This window comes from Trachemys scripta, chromosome 1, assembly GCF_013100865.1.
Source record: "Trachemys scripta elegans isolate TJP31775 chromosome 1, CAS_Tse_1.0, whole genome shotgun sequence".
NCBI classification, from domain to species: Eukaryota; Metazoa; Chordata; order Testudines; family Emydidae; genus Trachemys; species Trachemys scripta.
Window position 1 is genome coordinate 71,208,995 of NC_048298.1, and position 18,118 is coordinate 71,227,112.

Genomic DNA, 18,118 nt, shown 5'->3' on the forward strand with positions numbered 1-18,118 from the left:
TCATTAGCAATCTATTTGTGTGTAATACATTTTATAGTAACAAATAAAAAGGAAGTCACAACTGGTCTAGTCAAATTTGCTTCCTGCCCTCTACTCAGGGACATATCTCCCTGCTGTCAACAGGTCTCTCCGGAAACAGCAAAAGAAAGATCCCAGATCAGTCTGTGAAACTGAAAAGGGTATTCCCAGAAACACTGAGAAAATGAATGCCAAGGGCTTTTGTTACACTTTACCAGGGAGATCAGGAGTGAATGCACCAAACCGAAAACTCACTGCTGCGGAAATAAACGCTCAGGGCTAGACTCTGCTTGGAGACAGCAGAATCTGCTACCATTTGCTGCTCTGAGATGTACAGTGCCTCACAGAGCTGGGGAAAGGAGGCAAGACCGTGGTTGGCAGTGCAGGAGAGAGTAAGGTGCATCGCTGGCCTCCCCTCTGCGCTGCTATGGTGCCGAACACCCCCCTCGCCGGGCCCCCCAGGCAGGGGGTGAGGTGACACTCCCACGTGCCCCAGGCCGGGCCAAGCCGCGGTAGGGTCCCTGTCCCTTTAAGAGTGGGGCTGGGCTGAGCCGAGCCGGCGGGGGGTGGTTCAGCTCCTGGCTGCAGCCTGATGCCGGAACCTGGGCTGGAGCCAGGCTCGTCTCCTGCACCAGCTCCTGGCGAGGCTTTGCTGCGGCTCCCCCGGCCGGGCCGGGCTGCCGCATGGTAGTGGGGGGTTGCTTGAGGCAGGGCAGGACCCGGTGGGGCCGAGGACTGAACAGGCCCGGCAGGGCGGTGCGGGGGCTGCTGGAGGGGAAAGCTGGGGAAGGGGTGGCATGGCCTCAACCCCCCGGGACTGCCTGCCCCGTGAAGGAGGCAGAGGGGTGCAAGCCGCAACAGGACCCCAGCCCCCCGGGGGAGGGGATCTGGGGCCAGCCCGGGGAGGCAGGAGCAGCCCCGGGGGTGCTGGGCATGTGCAGGGCAGAGCCCCAGGAGAGCCCCAGCCCCGTGGCGGGCAGCGCTGCAGAGGGGGAGCCCCAGGCAGGGGAAGCCGGGCCGCCCGCACCCACCTCTCGCGGCCGCTCCATGCTGCTCCCAGTACCGCTTTCTGCCAGTGCGGCTGCCCTGTCAGCCGCTTTTGCATCTTTAAATAGCCGTCCGGGGGAAATCCCGGACATTTTTAGCTTTTTACAAATTCCCCCCCCGGACGGCTATTTAAAGACCCAAAAGCCGGACATGTCCGGGGAAACCCGGACGTATGGTAACTCTATCCTTGGCCACCAGTTAACTTGCTAAAGGTCCAATTCTTCCACTTTTACTCATGTTGAGTAGTGTAGAACTTTAATTTCAAAAGGTAAAAAGAGCAGAACTGGATCTTAAATTTGGGGTTTCATATTGAAGTTAAAGGACAGTTCTATCCTGAAAATTCTATCATCTTCATCCATGGGTCTTCTCCCTGTGTGTATTCAAAGTAATATTTTAGTGGCTTTATTTGAGTACGTTTGTACACATGTTGGCTCTGTAGGGTTACATAGAGAGAACAGGATTCTATTTCTGCTCAGCTACCAGCTACAAGATTAACTAAAATTCTGCCTTCGGTGATTGGGGGACAAAAAGGCAGTTACACCAGTGTAATGGAGAGCAGAATCTGAACACTGGGGTTGCTCAGCTGTTACAGACTGTAGAATTTGGCCTGCAGAATCCCTTTTTTTTTTTTTTTTTTTTTTTTTGTAACCACACTTTAAATTTCTAAATAAAGAACTTATAAAAAAAATTAAGGTGGAGGGAGTGTGAGCTGAGTCTAACTAACACCCCAAAAACATTGCACTGTGTATAGCTTTTTAAGAAGAAATCCCAAATGTTAGAATGACAAACCCTGAATGCTAGATCTAAGGTGAATAGTTGAAGGAATCTAGCCAGATCCCTGCTGTCAGGTAATTCTTCGTTGCTCAATATCACTGCACCCAACTTATACTACCCACCCAACCTTAGTGTTTCTCCCTAATGTTTGCGAAAACATATGAAGTGTGAAAGTAACATTTTATTAGGGCACTGTAAGCCAGCTGGAGAAAATAATATATCCACATGTAGCAGTGTGGGATTCTAGTGCTTAAAATCACTGAGGCATGGAAATTATCATCCATTATTAATAAAGCAAAATCACTCACACGTACCATATCCAAGAATAGTGATAGAATATGGGCTTGTAAAAAAAAAAAAAAAAAAACTTTTAAAGGTGGGGATAAATGTTTCTCACTGAATTCTAACCTAACGTCCTGGTAATGAACCCCAGTTTCAATATAATATAACCAAAAGTATTTCAAAAGCACTAGGGTCGAAATCCTGGCCCATTAAAGTCAATGGGAGTTTTGCCACTGACTTCAACTTAGCCAGGATCTCGCTTCACTAGTTTTATTAAGCTTTCTCCAGAAAGTACTCTAATCCAAAGATAAAAAGCGTATTTTAAATCAATAAAGTCTTTATATTGACCCTTCCTCAAAACAAATACTGTTCCACCAGATAATCCCATACAAAGTACTCAGCAGCTATAGAGTGACTTTCCTTAAACCATGTCTGCTTCTCCCTTTTAAAAACTGTTGACAGTCTTGCAAAAATAGCATCAGATGATGACCAGATATTTGGGTAGAAATGTTACAATAATAAAGCAATAAGACAATGCATATTTTAGCTTCCCTGGTTTATAAACTAGACAGATTTTACTTAGCCTTTCCAATCCTATTGTACATGAGATTAATTTATGTAATAAATTATCCATTTCACTGATATAGGACATTACCAATCAAATTTTATTTTAAATAACATTCACAGAGAAAACTAGTCCCAGTGGTGCTGAATTTTATTATTATATATTTAGTTATTTGGTACGGTGGTAGTGAGGCACTGATATCTTAATAAATATAGTTGTTTAACCTACAGGTGTTTAAAAATGTCAAAACAAAACTCTTAATTTTTTTTTTCAGTTTACTGAAACAATTTGGCAAATTTGACACAACTTCACAAAATATTTCAGTTGACCCAAACCTGCATTTTCCAATAGGAAAGAAATGTCAACTGAAATATTTTGCCTTGCTCTAATAGCCAGACTAGGAGTTAATTTCATTTACAATTCTACATAATTTCATTTCTTTATTTTGCCTTACCCTAATTATAATCAAACCATAAATTTACATTGTCTTATATTTTTGTATCTGAGTTCATCTTTTCAGCAGATGAACTATGTCATTCAGCCTTGCAGTCTAACACCTCACCTATACTTGATTTAAAGTAATAATAGGAAAGATGCATGCCTTAAGAATTGGGTTGTTGTATGATGGGCGGGACTGGAGAAGAACCTAGCTTTTTTCAGGCAACAAGGTAGTAACCCTTTACCTTTCCCTGTATCTAGAGAACTTGAACTGTGTTAAGCCCTGGGGGCTTTTCGCCTTCCTCTGCAGTGTGGGGCACGGGTCACTTGCTGGAAGATTCTCTGCACCTTGAAGTCTTTAAACCATGATTTGAGGACTTCAATGGCTCAGACACAGGTTTGATACAGGAGTGGGTGGGTGAGATTCTGTGGCCTGCTTGGCAGGAGGTCAGACTAGATGATCATAATGGTCCCTTCTGACCTTAAAGTCTATGATTCTATTATTCTAACTCTTACATGGGATTTTTAATATGATTAGGCCAAAATGGGTTTGTCTGGCCATTATAAAAAATTATGTTCTAGACTTCATGGTAGGCCTAAGGGAGCTTAGTTGTGGAAACCATATACCATGCCAATGGACTGAAAATTGACGCTTCCATTTTCAAAAGGAATTATAACATAATTATATATTTCAAATAGCCATTCATTATTTCCAGGGCCAATAAAAATGTCTTGCCAATTTGCGACAAATACCTCCAAGTCATACTAATATTCAGCTAAGTGAGCACGCTAGTTAATTATTTTCTGTTAGCTCTTTTTACATTAATTACCAATTCTTGACATGGCATCTTACAAGCATCTTATAAAACCCGGTGATTTAAATCAAATTCATAATTATTAACTACAATCAGGGTCCCTTTTAAAAGAAAATGATCGTCCCTAACAAAGACTAATTTTTTTTGCCAGTTTGGGGGTTCCATTAATACAATGTGTTACAGCCATTTTAATTGGTTGCTACATATTGGATTTCATATTGTTATATCATCATCTAGCCTAACATTTAATGCCCTAAAGGGTAATTCCATTATACATTAATCTGCTGCATGTATAGTTAATTATAGATGGGATAAGCCATATTTCATCTATCATGCATTTATGCATTTTACAAATTGGATTTATCACACATCTTTGACCACCTAACCTGCATTCTTCCCAATAATCCATTTCCCTGGCACATGTTTTAGTATCCCAACCCCTGAGCAATTTCAATTGGCCACTGTTTTTCAAGATCTGCTTTCCAGAGAAATGTTTTCTTCTCCAACCTCAACCCCAAAGTGGAACTTCCTTCACTAAGATACATGATGGATTTTTTTCTGGCTGGGGCTGCACTGGGTCTCTGCAGGTATCCTGAGCCTCCCCCTGTGGGAGGGCAGACAGTGCCTGGTGCATCTGTATTCAGGTCCATACCTTCTGCCTTCAGGCCCTGCAGACTCCTTTATAGTGCACGTAGCCCAGCACAGAGTTTGCTGGCAAGTGCCTTCCTCCACCACCTGAGGGCCACGATACAAATGACCGTTCTTATCTCCAGCTGAGAGGTCTTTCCTGAGAGTTACCAGTCTTTTCATAGAATCATTGAATATCAGATTGGAAGGAACCTCAGGAGGTCATCTAGTCCAACCCCCTGCTCAAAGCAGGACCAATTCCCAACTAAATCATCCCAGCCAGGGCTTTGTCAAGCCTGACCTTAAAAACCTCTAAGGAAGGAGATTTCACCACCTCCCTAGGTAACCCATTCCAGTGCTTCACCACCCTCCTAGTGAAAAAGTTTTTCCTAATATCCAACCTAAACCTCCCCCACTGCAATTTGAGACCATTACTCCTTGTTCTGTCATCTGGTACCACTGAGAACAGTCTAGATCCATCCTCTTTGGAACCCCCTTTCAGGTAGTTGAAGGAGCTATCAAATCCCCCCTCATTCTTCTCTTCTGCAGACTAAACAATCCCAGTTCCCTCAGGCTCTCCTCATAAGTCATGTGCTCCAGCCCCCTAATCATTTTTACTGCCCTCCGCTGGACTCTTTCCAATTTTTCCACATCCTTCTTGTTGTGTGGGGCCCAAAACTGGACACAGTACTCCAGATGAAGCCTCACCAATGTCGAATAAAGGGGAATGAGGAGATAACTGGGTCTGTGGCAATGCCCCTACTTATACAGCCACAAATGCCGTTAGCCTTCTTGGCAACAAGGGCACACTGTTGACTCATATCCAGCTTCTCGTCCACTGCAGAACTGCTTCCTAGCCATTCGGTCCCTAGTCTGTAACAGTGAATGGGATTCTTCCGTCCTAAGTGCAGGACTCTGCACTTGTCCTTGATGAACCTCATCAGGTTTCTTTTGGCCCAATCCTCTAATTTGTCTAGGTCCCTCTGTATCCTATCCCTACCCTCCAGCGTATCTACCATTCCTCTCAATTTAGTGTCATCTGCAAACTTGCTGGGAGTGCAGTCCACGCCATCCTCCAGAACATTATTGAAAATATTGAACAAAACCAGCCCCAGGACTGACCCTTGGGGCACTCCGCTTGATACCGGCTGCCAACTAGACATGGAGCCATTGATCACTACCCATTGAGCTCGACGATCTAGCCAGCTTTCTATCCACCTTATAGTCCATTCATCCAGCCCATACTTCTTTAACTTGCTGGCAAGAACACTGTGGGAGACCATATCAAAAGTTTTGCTAAAGTCAAGGAATAACACATCCATTGCTTTCCCCTCATCCACAGACCCAGTTATCTCCTCATAGAAGGCAATTAGGTTAGTCAGGGATGACTTGCCCTTGGTGAATCCATGCTGACTGTTCCTGATCACTTTCCTCTCCTCTAAGTGCTTCAGAATTGATTCCTTGAGGACCTGCTCCATGATTTTTCCAGGGACTGAGGTGAGGCTGACTGGCCTGTAGTTCCCCGAATCCTCCTCCTTCCCTTTTTTTAGAGATGGGGACTACTTCAGCCTTTTTCCAGTCATCCGGAACCTCCCCCGATCGCCATGAGTTTTCAAAGATAATGGCCAAAGGCTCTGCAATCTCATCCGTCAACTCCTTTAGCACCCTTGGATGCAGTGCATCCGGCCCCATGGACTTGTGCTCATCGAGTTTTTCTAAATAGTCCCGAACCACTTCTTTCTCCACAAAGGGCTGGTCACCTCCTCCCCAGACTGTGCTGCCCGATGCAGCAGTCTGGGAGCTGATCTTCTTTGTGAAGACAGAGGCAAAAAAAGCATTGAGTACACTAGCTTTTTCCACATCCTCTGTCACTAAGTTGCCTCCCTCATTCAGTAAGGGGCCCACACTTCCCTTGACTTTCTTCTTATTGCTAACATTCCCAAAGAAACCCTTCTTGTTCCTCTTAACATCTCTTGCTAGCTGCAACTCCAAGTGTGATTTGGCCTTCCTGATTTCACTCCTGCATGCCTGAGCAATATTTTTATCCTCCTCCCTGGTCATTTTTACAAGAACCTCCTCAGGACTTGGACAATAGCTTCAGCAACCAGGTCTATAGCAGCCTCCGAGGGGAAGGATCTCCTCCTGCTATATAACCCCTATCTAGGCACATAGGTAGTGGAGTCCCCCTTTGTGCACCGGAGGTTGATCCTGGCTTGCACCATCAGAATCTGAGACCTGGCCTATGGTCGGAGGGACTGGTGGACCCTGCAGTGTTTGGCCAGTTCATGAGGCTGCCCACCCTGTGTGACCCCATTGCGTGCTCAGTCTCCCTGCCAGTTCCCTTTGTTGTTTCTCTTTGACTTCATTCCCATCACTGTTTTTGCATTTGTTGTCACCAGTATTTACTGAGGCTTGGGTTCAATTGCCCCTTCCCTTCAGCTGAGGGGGAGGGCCTCTAGGTTTGGGCAGGCTTAGGCCCACTGTCTCCCAGTAATCACAACAGGTATACACCTACCAACTTTGGCAACAAATGAGGTAGGGGGTCTTATGGACAACAGTCTCCTTCACTACACATCCGTGATTCATCCTCAGAGCAGGTCCAGCCTGTGCACTGGGTTCCTATTAAAAATGTGATTGCGCAAAGACTATATCATAATGCATATGCAACCGGAGGCCCAAATAAAATTTCACAGGGAACCTTAACTCTGGCAGTTCACAACTTCTTAATACTTGGATTTACTGCCTCCTCCACACTGCTTTGATGTCAAGTAACAGGGGAAAAATTAAGAGCACAAGAGAGACTGACTCACTCCTCTGTGCCTGGGTCCACAGCTGCCCCCAGCAACCAGGAGGAGCAACTGCAGGGAAAGTCCTGCCTTGCCTCTGGCGTCCCACCCTCGAGCATGCAGATGGAATGATTCAGGGAATTTAGCTGTCAAACTCTAACAAGTCTCTGTTGAGCATTGTGTTAACTGAGATTTTTCAAGGGCTTGTAAAGTGGCCAAATTTGGGATTTTTTTTTTTTCATGGAAACAGGAAAAGGCACATCCCTGACAAAAAAAGGCAACTCCTCCTGCTAAATTTCAAGCCATTGCTCCAATGCATGAACATGCTAGAGTTTCTCAACAAAATAGTTGCAAGAATTTTTTAACATGAGCAAAACAACATATTTTCCCCTAATATAATTCTCAGAAATTGTGGAAACATTTTCACAGAAACTTTCTGAAAACCTTCAGCCTGTCACAGACACCCAGAATGGAAAATTTTAGCCCGAACAGTTAATTTGGCACAGTATAAGCAACTAAAACAGGGTCTTATAATAAGATATGTCGCACAACTTTATTTATTGGGTGAGCTACCACCTTCAGCTATAACAGATGAATAGATTTGTGTTAATTTAATATAGTTGAAAGTTTTCACTAGAAAGTCAGGACTGACATGAATAAAAATGCTTTTTTTAAATTGAATTTCCTTTTTTTCCCCAGTGATATTTAAAAAAGAGAGAGAGAAAATAAATGTCATTTATGACAGTTGGCACAATTGACCTGACCACTCATTTGGAGTCAGTCAACTGTTGTGTAAATAAATAATTATAAATATCCTAAAGTGAAAATTATTTACTTACTCGTGTAAAACAATAAAAGAAAAATCAGTTTAGTACAGGATGGTTTTACACAATAGCCCATAAAAGCACTTACTATGCCTTATAGATGATCCTGTCAAATTCTACTTAGATATTTTTAGTTCACTGAACTGCATTACAGTCTAGGCCATTTCCTAGCTTCCTATGCTCCAAACCTCTTCAAAAAGCTACATGTTTGCTGCTGTTGAGAATATTTTCTGCTGATGAATATAAATGTGTTAGGATTTCAATGGTGATATTATAGAGATAGCAAAGCTCCCCTTTATAACTTGAGTGCCAAGCTGTGCTACATATATAAAAAAAAAACGTTCTGTGATTCCTGCTGTCAATGAAGGAAACATTTAGCTAGTTAAATGAAAAGACTAGCCAGGATATTAGCATCTTAGAATAGAGAGTGCCATTATTTATGGTCTTGGAACAGTATTGCCCTATAAAGTCTTTAAAACTGTGGGCTATTTAAGTGGAAACCTCTCTCTGTTTCTCGCAATGCAGAACATATTCAGTAAAATAAAGGTGTGTTGCACATTGCCGATAAACTAATGTACCTTCCCTTTTCTCTTCCTTCCAGCCATTCATGGAAAAAAAAATCACAATCAATGCACTTCTGCTGCCTCAATACCAAAGAGTGCAATCCTGCTATCATTGAAGTAAACGATAGAACTCCCATTGATGTCACTGAAGGAGGATTAGTGTTAGGCATTAAATAGATAAGCACAAAGGAGAACCGAGAGGCTTGCAGGTTGCAAGCTGTAAACTGTTGTCTCCATAAGAATGTTTCCAATCACTTCAGTCTGGCATACAAATAATGTTTAGTTTAGCAGGGAAATAATCCTAAACATTTAGGAATCCTATTGGACTGATTAGCTTCATTTGTATCTTCTGTCCAAGAAATTGTAAAGTGAAAGATAAAGCATTATCATTTACATATGTGAAATTTGGTTCACATTCCCCATGGTATGCTTACAAAAGAGGGTTCCAGAAAGGAACCAACTCTGTAAAACAAAAAATCAGAAGCAGCCTTAACTATTGTCTCACTACTGTGAGCCCAGAACATATTTTACTGCTTTAGAGACATCCTGTGTGGATATGTTGGAGGGCCAGGAGAGATGAGAGCACGAGGATCTCATTCTCCCTCTGTGTACCTGTGTGGGAGGCAGCCATAATTTATCACTGACTGCTGGAGAATGCAAGGAGGGCCTTTTCGCACAGATGGCAAGGTAATGTTCCCAGTCCTCAGCACTGGCAAGTGGCTACAACTTTTTTCACACATACAGCAAGACCTCACTTCTCTGTACTGGCCTGATCCAATGCACACTGAGGTCCCCTGAAGAGGTCCCCTTAACATCAGTGGATTTTGGATTTTCCCCACTTTGTCTCTGCATCATGACTTCAAATCACATATCCTTTGCTGTGGTGGACAATGCACTCCTGCTCCTTCAACACTGACAGGAATAAGGCTATGCTAAGAAATGACTTTCATTTCCGTACCTCTCTGATAGCTGTACAAAACTCACTCTGCAGTACTTTCTTTAGGGATTGTAGTTTGTGTACTGGTACTTCTCCGGACTCTTGTAGTTTCTCCAGTAATTCAATTGCTCTTGCAACATCTGAATGGGTAAAAATAGGAATAAAGTTCAGAAAAGCAGAGATTTGACATGTAAGAATGATTAATATTCCAAATAAGTGGTATAGCGATGATCAATATTTTCAATGCACAATCAACTTTATCAATGCTTAATTGATTTGTTTTTGTGTTTATAACTCTTTAGCAGACAAGATAAAGTTCATTTCTGCAGGTAAACCACTTGAAATGTATACATTACCTTAAACTAATATATGTGTAGGCACTGCTGTTCAGAAATCTGAATCCTTCAGTACTGACATTACATGCGTATTTATCAATTAAAAGTACTCTTTTCTAAAAACAGATACCAGTGTAAGCAGATAATATACAGTGGTATGTTTAAAACAGAAATGTATAACTGCTTCCTTCTGCATTAAAGAGAACAGGACCAAAGAGGTATGGGGCATGCTTTCAAAGACCGAGTTAAAATTAGTCCTTATATAAGTCCATCTGGTATGATAATGGATAAGGAAAGAATTTAATCTTTTCTTTGTACAAACCTGGAAATATATACTAATATTTTCTTCAAGAATTGTTTTGCCTGTTGCTAGAAGAAGGCTTCTCTAGTGATTAGAGCACTGGCCCAGGGCTCTGAAGAGCCAAGTTCAATTCCCTGCTCTGCCATGTACTTCCTGGATGACTGTGGGAAAGTCACTCAGTATCTCTGCCTTGGTTCCTCATCTGTAAAATTGGGATAAAAGCACTTCCCTACCTCACAAGGATGTTGTGAGGATAAATATATTCAAGATTGTGAGATGTTCAAATAATGTGGTGATGGGGGCCGTATAAGCATGATAGATAGTGATTTGTTCCATGTATTACTTGATGGAGGCTATCCAATGATCAAGGGAGGGAGCTGAGTCAGTCCACTTAGTTAAAATACATTTCTTTGCAAGAATTAACTGAAACAAGCAGCTGTAAGGGATGGATTCTAACCAGTGAAAGCTGTAGCATAGGTAGGGCTCAGACATTTTTACTACCATGTCATGGAAGCCTATGTTACAACTTCTGCTGCAGGAGCTGCACTGGAGGTGAATTACAGCCACAAAATTTGCTAAAGTAGATGAAGCCTGGCAACATTTTAATGTTGTCTTGATTGTCTGGTCATTCCCATTGCCTCTAATGTAGACTTATTTTAATTTCTACCCGTGCCATCACTAGCCAATTATAACAAAATACTAAAAATATCATAGTGTAGTCATATAGTGACTAAGGGAATATACAATGCTACATGCATGCAAAATATTTGAGGCATTTTAAATGTGATTTAGTTGCGTTTAAAAATAAAATCTTTATAATGAATGGAAATTACCTTAAATAACCCTCCTTCCCCATGATAAAGATTGTAGTGTTTGTGACTGGGAGATTACACTAATTGAAACAATTCTTAGAATCCTCGTCTTGCAGTTTAGCTCTTCTGAGCAGATGTCCTATCTGGCACAGACATGAGAAGCTATTTAGAAATGGGGAAAGGATGTCTTCAGATGAGTGGTTTAAAGTATATTTTTTAATATTCATAATAATAGTTAAAAATACAAAGAACAAAACTATCTTTCTCACAATGAAATACCTCCAAAAATGGCTCTTTACCAGATTCATAATTCTGACATTTCCCATTCAAACTGAGAGGTTCGCAGTTAGTTAATTTTTAGACTTCCACTCCTTAGTCCTTGGCCCCAGCTTCAGCTGCTCTGCTCTATGCAGACAGTACAAAGCAGATGAAGGGCTGCATCTTAGAATTGCCCAATACTCTTTGCTGGCATAGCAGTTCTGATTGGACCTCTGTAGTTGCCAGAGCTTAGAAAAGCCCTTCAGCTGCTCTAAATTACAAGGGGGGGTTGTTTTGTGTGTTTTTTTTTTTACCCTGATTAGCGCAGTTTAGAGCTTCCTTCCTAGTCTTCCTCCCAAAATATACTGAGCAGAAGCGCAGTGCAGTTGCTGGCTGATCCCCTGCCCCCCCTATTTTATTCCCACTTAGCTGTTCTACCTCTAGTTCTGTGGATTCTCTGCTTCTCCCCACGTTCACTATGGTCCTGACTCCCACTGACATCAATGTTCTTTTGGCACCCTGATTCGGTAAAGTAACCCTATTCCTAAAGCAAAGCTTAATTAGCTCTAGGCATGTCATTTTCCTATTGAAATCAATTGGTTTTAAGTATATACTTAAAGATAAGCATGTGCTTAAGTGAATTCCTGAATTGGTGCCTGGATCATTCACAGTATGATTAATTGCATTTAGAAGTAGGACAAGCTTGCATTTAGTATTGCAATATATTGCAAAGAGAGGAACATGGTAGTACAAATGACAAATTCATGCTCTCTGATGTGAAATCAACAGGAGGTGAGTGCGTGAATTCCTAGGCAAAACTGAGTGTCAAGTTGTCATTTGCTGAAGTGGGCATCTCCCACTTTCTGATAGAGAAGTTGCCCATGAATAAACACAAATTCAGGCAGCACCCCATGAAAATGCTAATAAAGCAAAGCTTGTGAGTGTTCTTAAACTAAATAACGAAAACTACCAACAGTATTAACTTTACCAGTTGATGATATGCTGCCTATTATTTGTATTATCGTAGTACCTAGGAATCCCAGTCACGGGCCAGGACTCCATTATGCAAATTGTGGGAGGTATTACTTTTCATTATCTTGCTTACCATAACAAAAGTCATGAGTACTTTACTTTCTCCATGCTTTACTAGGGGAGTATAATACAGAATGTGTATGTAGATGGTGCTCCTGTGGGGGTTATCAAACCATAGCCACTATACCTGGTTTTCTTGAGTCAGACCTTCACCATGTGGGGAGTTGTGTTTGTAGTAATAAAGAATCCAGATGCAAATTAGAAAGACAGTATAAGCTTTATTAAGAAATGTAATTCAGCTGCAGGAGCAGGAGAGCTAGGGCTTTATTCTCCCACTGTGAGATAGGCTAGGAATATTGCTTACAAGGTATTGACTTTGCTGGGAGTTACACAGGCTCTGCGGTGAGAGAATAGAGCCCCAGACACTAATCTAAGCTGCAGAGAACAAGTTGAGAGTGATCTTCACAGACCCTCACGCATATAATCATCTCTATCAAGGATATTAAGTTCTAAGCATTACTTTATCAGGACAAAATTGTCCATCGCTGATCAGTGATCATGAAGGCAGGATACTTCCTCCCTAGCAATTTCTCAGAACTGTAAACCCTGCCACTGAAACCCAAAGTAAACCTTTCTGCTGATAACACATATACTTTATTTCAATATTTTATTTCTCATACTTTAAAACTCAAGATGTTCACTAGTTGAGCAAATGCAATTTTTAACTATATAAGCTTTATTGCACACTATTTGTTTTTCTAAAATAAAAGTCTGAGAAATACATATGTATACTTATTTCCAAAGATGAAACTCAAAGTCTTAGATGCTGTTGTAAGCTATAGTAAAAATTGAAGCATGACTGTCTGGGGTTTTGGGATGCTGAAAACAGTAAATTATTTACCCTTTGGCCCCAGGAGTTGGAAGATTTCCCAAGACTAGTAGCAAGTAAATAAATGATACCATTTAATTTATTGTTTCTGACACGAGCAAGTAATATAGCACTGGGAGTTTCCATTTGCAAGTAACATAAGGAAATTCCAGTGCTTAGAAAATATAATGAGAGACTATCAAGGTCCCTATTACAAAGACATTTTTAAAAAAAATTATATAACTTTCCATGTTCCCAAATTCATCCAATGCTGTAAAATAGATGTAGTGATCCAAGCTGTTGCTTGGAGATGTATTATCTCTCGATCATATTTCTTAACAATGTGCTGCGTCCCTTCCCTTATCACTGCTGGGCCTAGTGCTCTGACTCCATTTGGTAGTGACTTTAGGGATAATTTTCATGACAGAAGAATATATGAAGCAATAAATAGCTTGGAGGAGGATTAAATCCCAAAGTGAAAATGAGGAATGTGCTCATGGCCATATCTGTTTGTTACAAGCAGACACCTTTGTCATGAGCGTTATTCTTGTTTCATAAGACAAAACAAGATTCAACACACACTATAAAATATAGGCATGAAGGTAAAACATTACCTCATGAGGGTTTGAAACATTGTACAGCTTTCCAGTGATACGCCTGTTGAGGTGAGGCTTGGATAAACACCCGCTCTAAGGCAGGTTCAACAAGCATGAAGTTCATCCCTGCATAAGGGCTCAAGTGGAGCATAGGCTTTGTGCTGGCCCTCTGGACAGGGAGAATTTCACCCAACATGGAATAACTGCTTGAGGGCAGAGTTAAAATGTGAATAATAGTTCCAAGGAGTGAGGAAGAAGTGATGTGACTGGCAGCTATGAAGATTTCAAAGTTAGTTGTGAGAAGTTAACATGTGGGGTGAAATCTTGCCCCTATTGAACTTAATGGGAACACGCCTCTTGTTTTCAATAGGGTCAGAATTTCCCTTTGGGGTTCTTTTCTTGACCAAATCTTCCTTTTGCTGTGTAATTATTCTAAGGAATTAGGTCTGTTTGTTATGAAGAATGGGCAATGAAGTGTTCTCATCATATTTTTTCACATATTTGTAGAAAGTGTAAATTAATTAATTAAAAATCCATTGAAATTGTGAAACTATTTTTAAATCAGTTTAAAGCTACATTTATATTCTATAATAAAGGAAATTAAACTCAGTCTTCTCTCTTTACTATTTCTAATTCATCCCTTTCATCAGCCAGGGAACCAGATTATTTTTTTAAACAAAAGCCTTCCAATAATAATCCCTTTGATCACAATTCCATTTGATAGAAACTTAGATTTCAATCAAATCAGCATGAATTTGTCTTCATTCCACTCACTGATCTTCCATTGAGATCAATGGGAGTTTTGTTTGAAGACTGGGGATGAATGATTACTTGATATTTTATGTTGAACATACCATAAAAGGAACATCTGTTTATTCTTTCCCTTTTGGACCTAATGCTCATCTTACATTTTTATTTTTACCAACACCTCTTTATACTTCTCTCTTCTATTTAAGCAATGATCTCTACTCTCCCCCCATTCTATTTAACATTCTGTTCACTTCTCCTCTCTTCTCATCATTGAACTCACATGCAGCACTTGAGGAAATAATGTTTCAGCATGGTGGGTCACATTATCAGTGAAACACAGATAATGGTGAGGTGGCTGCAGATGGAACATTATATCAACAGTGTGCATTGAAAAGGAACATTATTTTCAGAAAAATTCTCATCTAATGTAATATTTTTATATTTTTATATTTTTTCATTTGAACGCAGTTTCGTTTGCATTCCTGGGGACCATAAGCAGGCTATTATAATGTTACTGTACAGACATAAAGAAAGAGAGAGAAATCACTAGAACATGGAGCTAGTATGATTTCATACTGTGATTAAAAACTGGAACATTACCATGCAGTATTAAATGAAGTAGAATTATGCAGACATAACCATGTAGCATAATACAGTTGTAAAGGCAGGTCATTTTGCTTGTTTATCACTGTCCTTCGGTCCCTATGTTTAGTCTCACTTCTTTCAAATGGTATAATTATATATCATTCTTCCCTGCTGTCTCTTTATTCAAAACTAATGTCATTAAACACAATTTAGATAGATCTGCCTGAAATTAATCTGTTGACTATTTTAAACATAAATATTATTTCCAGTATTTTGCATTTCAGATCACTTTAGCCCCAAAACAACAACCAAACCCAGATGCTATGAGAAATAAGGATCCTAGATACTCCAACACTGATAGACATGTCACAGTTCTGTTAGCAGTTTGTAAGGTAAATTCTAGCTTTCATTGGAGTATATATAATAGCTGTAACTGATGGCAGAATTTGGCAAGGTTTGTCTTAATTCTAACTCAGGAGATCCAGGAAATTCAGCAATTCATAGAAATGCCAGGATACTTGATTTTAGCATTCTGAATCATTTTGTGTTCGAGTGACTGTAACTGTCAGTGTTTAGTGATACAAAATTTCAGTAACTTTTGGAATGCAAGATATATACACTGGAGGTAAGAGCTGTACTACATTAATTAATGTATAGTCTTCCAATCCTGTGCTTATCTGGAGATCGCACAGTTATAACCTGCAGCCCCCTGAACAATTTTTGCCCATTGGCATAAGACTCTTTTTGACTAGTAATGACAGTGTTCTGTGAAGTTAGTTTTGGTTCAAGCAGTAATTGCTTATATAGGCAATATATGTTTTTTTTTTTTTCACCAGCTGGTCTGGAATCATCTTGCTGGACTGCTCGCAATAAGGAAATATAAAAATTTCTTGTAGACTAACAAGGTTTTGGATAGTAGACTCCCCACCTTTCTGAGACACATTGTCTTTCTACTGCCACGCTCACTTTAGGTATGAAAAAGTTCATTGGAGGTGAAACTGTATTATTTATCAGAAAGAAGAAATATATAAAATAAACACAAAGTGCCATTTGGGATGTCACTGCAATTAATAGTAAGAATACACAGTTTGTCTCTGACATTTCAAAAAACAGTTATTTAAAAAGCTCACCAAGGCAGAGTAGAAATACACCCAGGGCAGTGTAAATGGGAGAGTTTCAGCTAATACGTTGTTTGAAAATCTGAGGAGACTTGGGCATGTCACTCTCCCTCATTCAAGTGTGTCTAAAGATTTTATCTAGGCAGAAGGTGAAGAGTTTCAATCAAATAAATCCTTGTATAACTTCACAGTTCATCTTGATCTCCTACTCTTCTAATTAAGTGTAGTTATTTCTGTAATATTCAGTTTTGGATGAATTTCAGTGTTTACTTCTGAAAATCCTTGGTATTAGTAGAATCCTGCTGTCATTTGCTACTTTGTATTCCATTACACTTCCTTCTATGATGTCATACACCAGACAGCCCAATTTGCTTTCATTCTTGTGTGTAGTTCCTTACTTACTCACAGAATAGTGTTCTCTCCTGTTCCAGTAATTCTCTTTAATTTACTGATTAAAATGGAGAGTTTAGAAGAATGGAGAAAGTGAGGAGTCTTTTTGTGCCATTTTTGTTTTTAAATTGTACAAAATTTCATGCTAACTACTCATCTTAGAGGTATACCTCACTGTCGTAAATTGGGCATAATGGTGTGCAGGGAGCAACAATTTAATCAGTTAAAATCCAGTAATGTTATCCAGGCCTTTATGGTACATTTTTATACTGCATCTATAATATATACATATATCTTTGAAGTCTACTCAAAATAATTATAGTTAAAACCAATGTTAATGTTGTATTACTTTGGTTTAAATAAATGATCTGGTAATCATTACAGGTCTAATGCAAGAGCACTTTTACATTCCAACAACTGAATATTGCTACAGCTATTCATGCATATCTTTTTCAAGTGGTCTAGGTAAATGGCCACTGGCCCCACCATATTTGACAATACTCACATGTGACAAGAACTTCATTATTAGCAGGTAGGACATCACTTTTAAAAATTAAAGGTACATCTACACTGCACACTCCTTTTGGCAGCGCATAGAGTACATACACTGCATGCTCCACTAGTATGGGTATAAACAGCAGTGTAGACAGTGTGGCACTGCTAGGTGAGTAGAGCAACCCTGAACCCTGTGGGTGGGTGTGACATTTTGGGTATCATCCATAGGCGTGTGCACGGGGTGTGCCCAGGCACACCCTAATGCAGGGGTGGGCAAATGGCTCCACTCCTCAGCGCGGCAAGCCGCGGGGTCCACACTCCTGGGCCGGAGCGCAGCAAGCCTCCCCCTCCCTCCCCTGGAGCCATGCCACTGCGTGTGCAACGCTCTGGGGGCTGGGGCTCCGCAGGGAGTCAGACATGCTCCCCCCTCCCCTGGAGCCATGCCGCCGCACGCGCAGCGCTCTGGGGGCCGGGGCTCCACAGGGAGTCAGACACGCTCCCCCCTCCCCTGGAGCCATGCTGCCACGCGTGCAGCGCTCTGGGGGCTGGGGCTGCGCGCTCCTGTGGGGCAGCGTTTGGCTCCGCGGGGAGGCTAGGAGTCTCATCTCATGGTAAGAGGTCTGGGGCAGGGGGGTTGGATAAGGGGTGGGGGCAGTCAGGGGACAGGGTAGGTTGGATAGGGGGTGGGATCCCGGAGGGGGGGTTGGTTAGGGTTGGGGGGCTCTGTGGAGGGGGCAGTCAGGGAGCGGGGGGGGTTGGATGTGGCATGGGAGTCCCGGGGCCTCTCAGGGGGCAGCGGGGGGGGGGGGTGGAGGGTCTGAGGGGGGAAGGCAGGCGGCGGGAAGGCGGGGAGAGCTTACGCCGAGGGCCTACCGCAAAGATCGGAAGAGCGGCGGGGAGGG

At 41.5% G+C, this 18,118-nt stretch overlaps 1 protein-coding gene across 2 annotated transcripts in view; it reads right to left on the bottom strand.

The window, feature by feature from the left end:
- LIN7A (lin-7 homolog A, crumbs cell polarity complex component) overlaps positions 1-18,118 on the bottom strand; it is a 68,286-nt gene that overhangs the window by 31,978 nt on the left and 18,190 nt on the right. The window contains exons 1-2 of one of the 2 annotated variants that reach the window (XM_034772156.1): positions 11,146-11,277; positions 9,698-9,816 (exon numbers count right to left, since the gene is read on the bottom strand). Coding sequence is in view for 1 of the 2 variants with exons in the window: in XM_034772147.1 (XP_034628038.1) it covers positions 9,698-9,816 (119 nt within the window). In the remaining variant the exon portion in view is untranslated. Of the gene's footprint in view, positions 1-9,697; positions 9,817-11,145; positions 11,278-18,118 lie in introns of those variants that run through there. The other variant, XM_034772147.1, reaches the window with a different exon arrangement.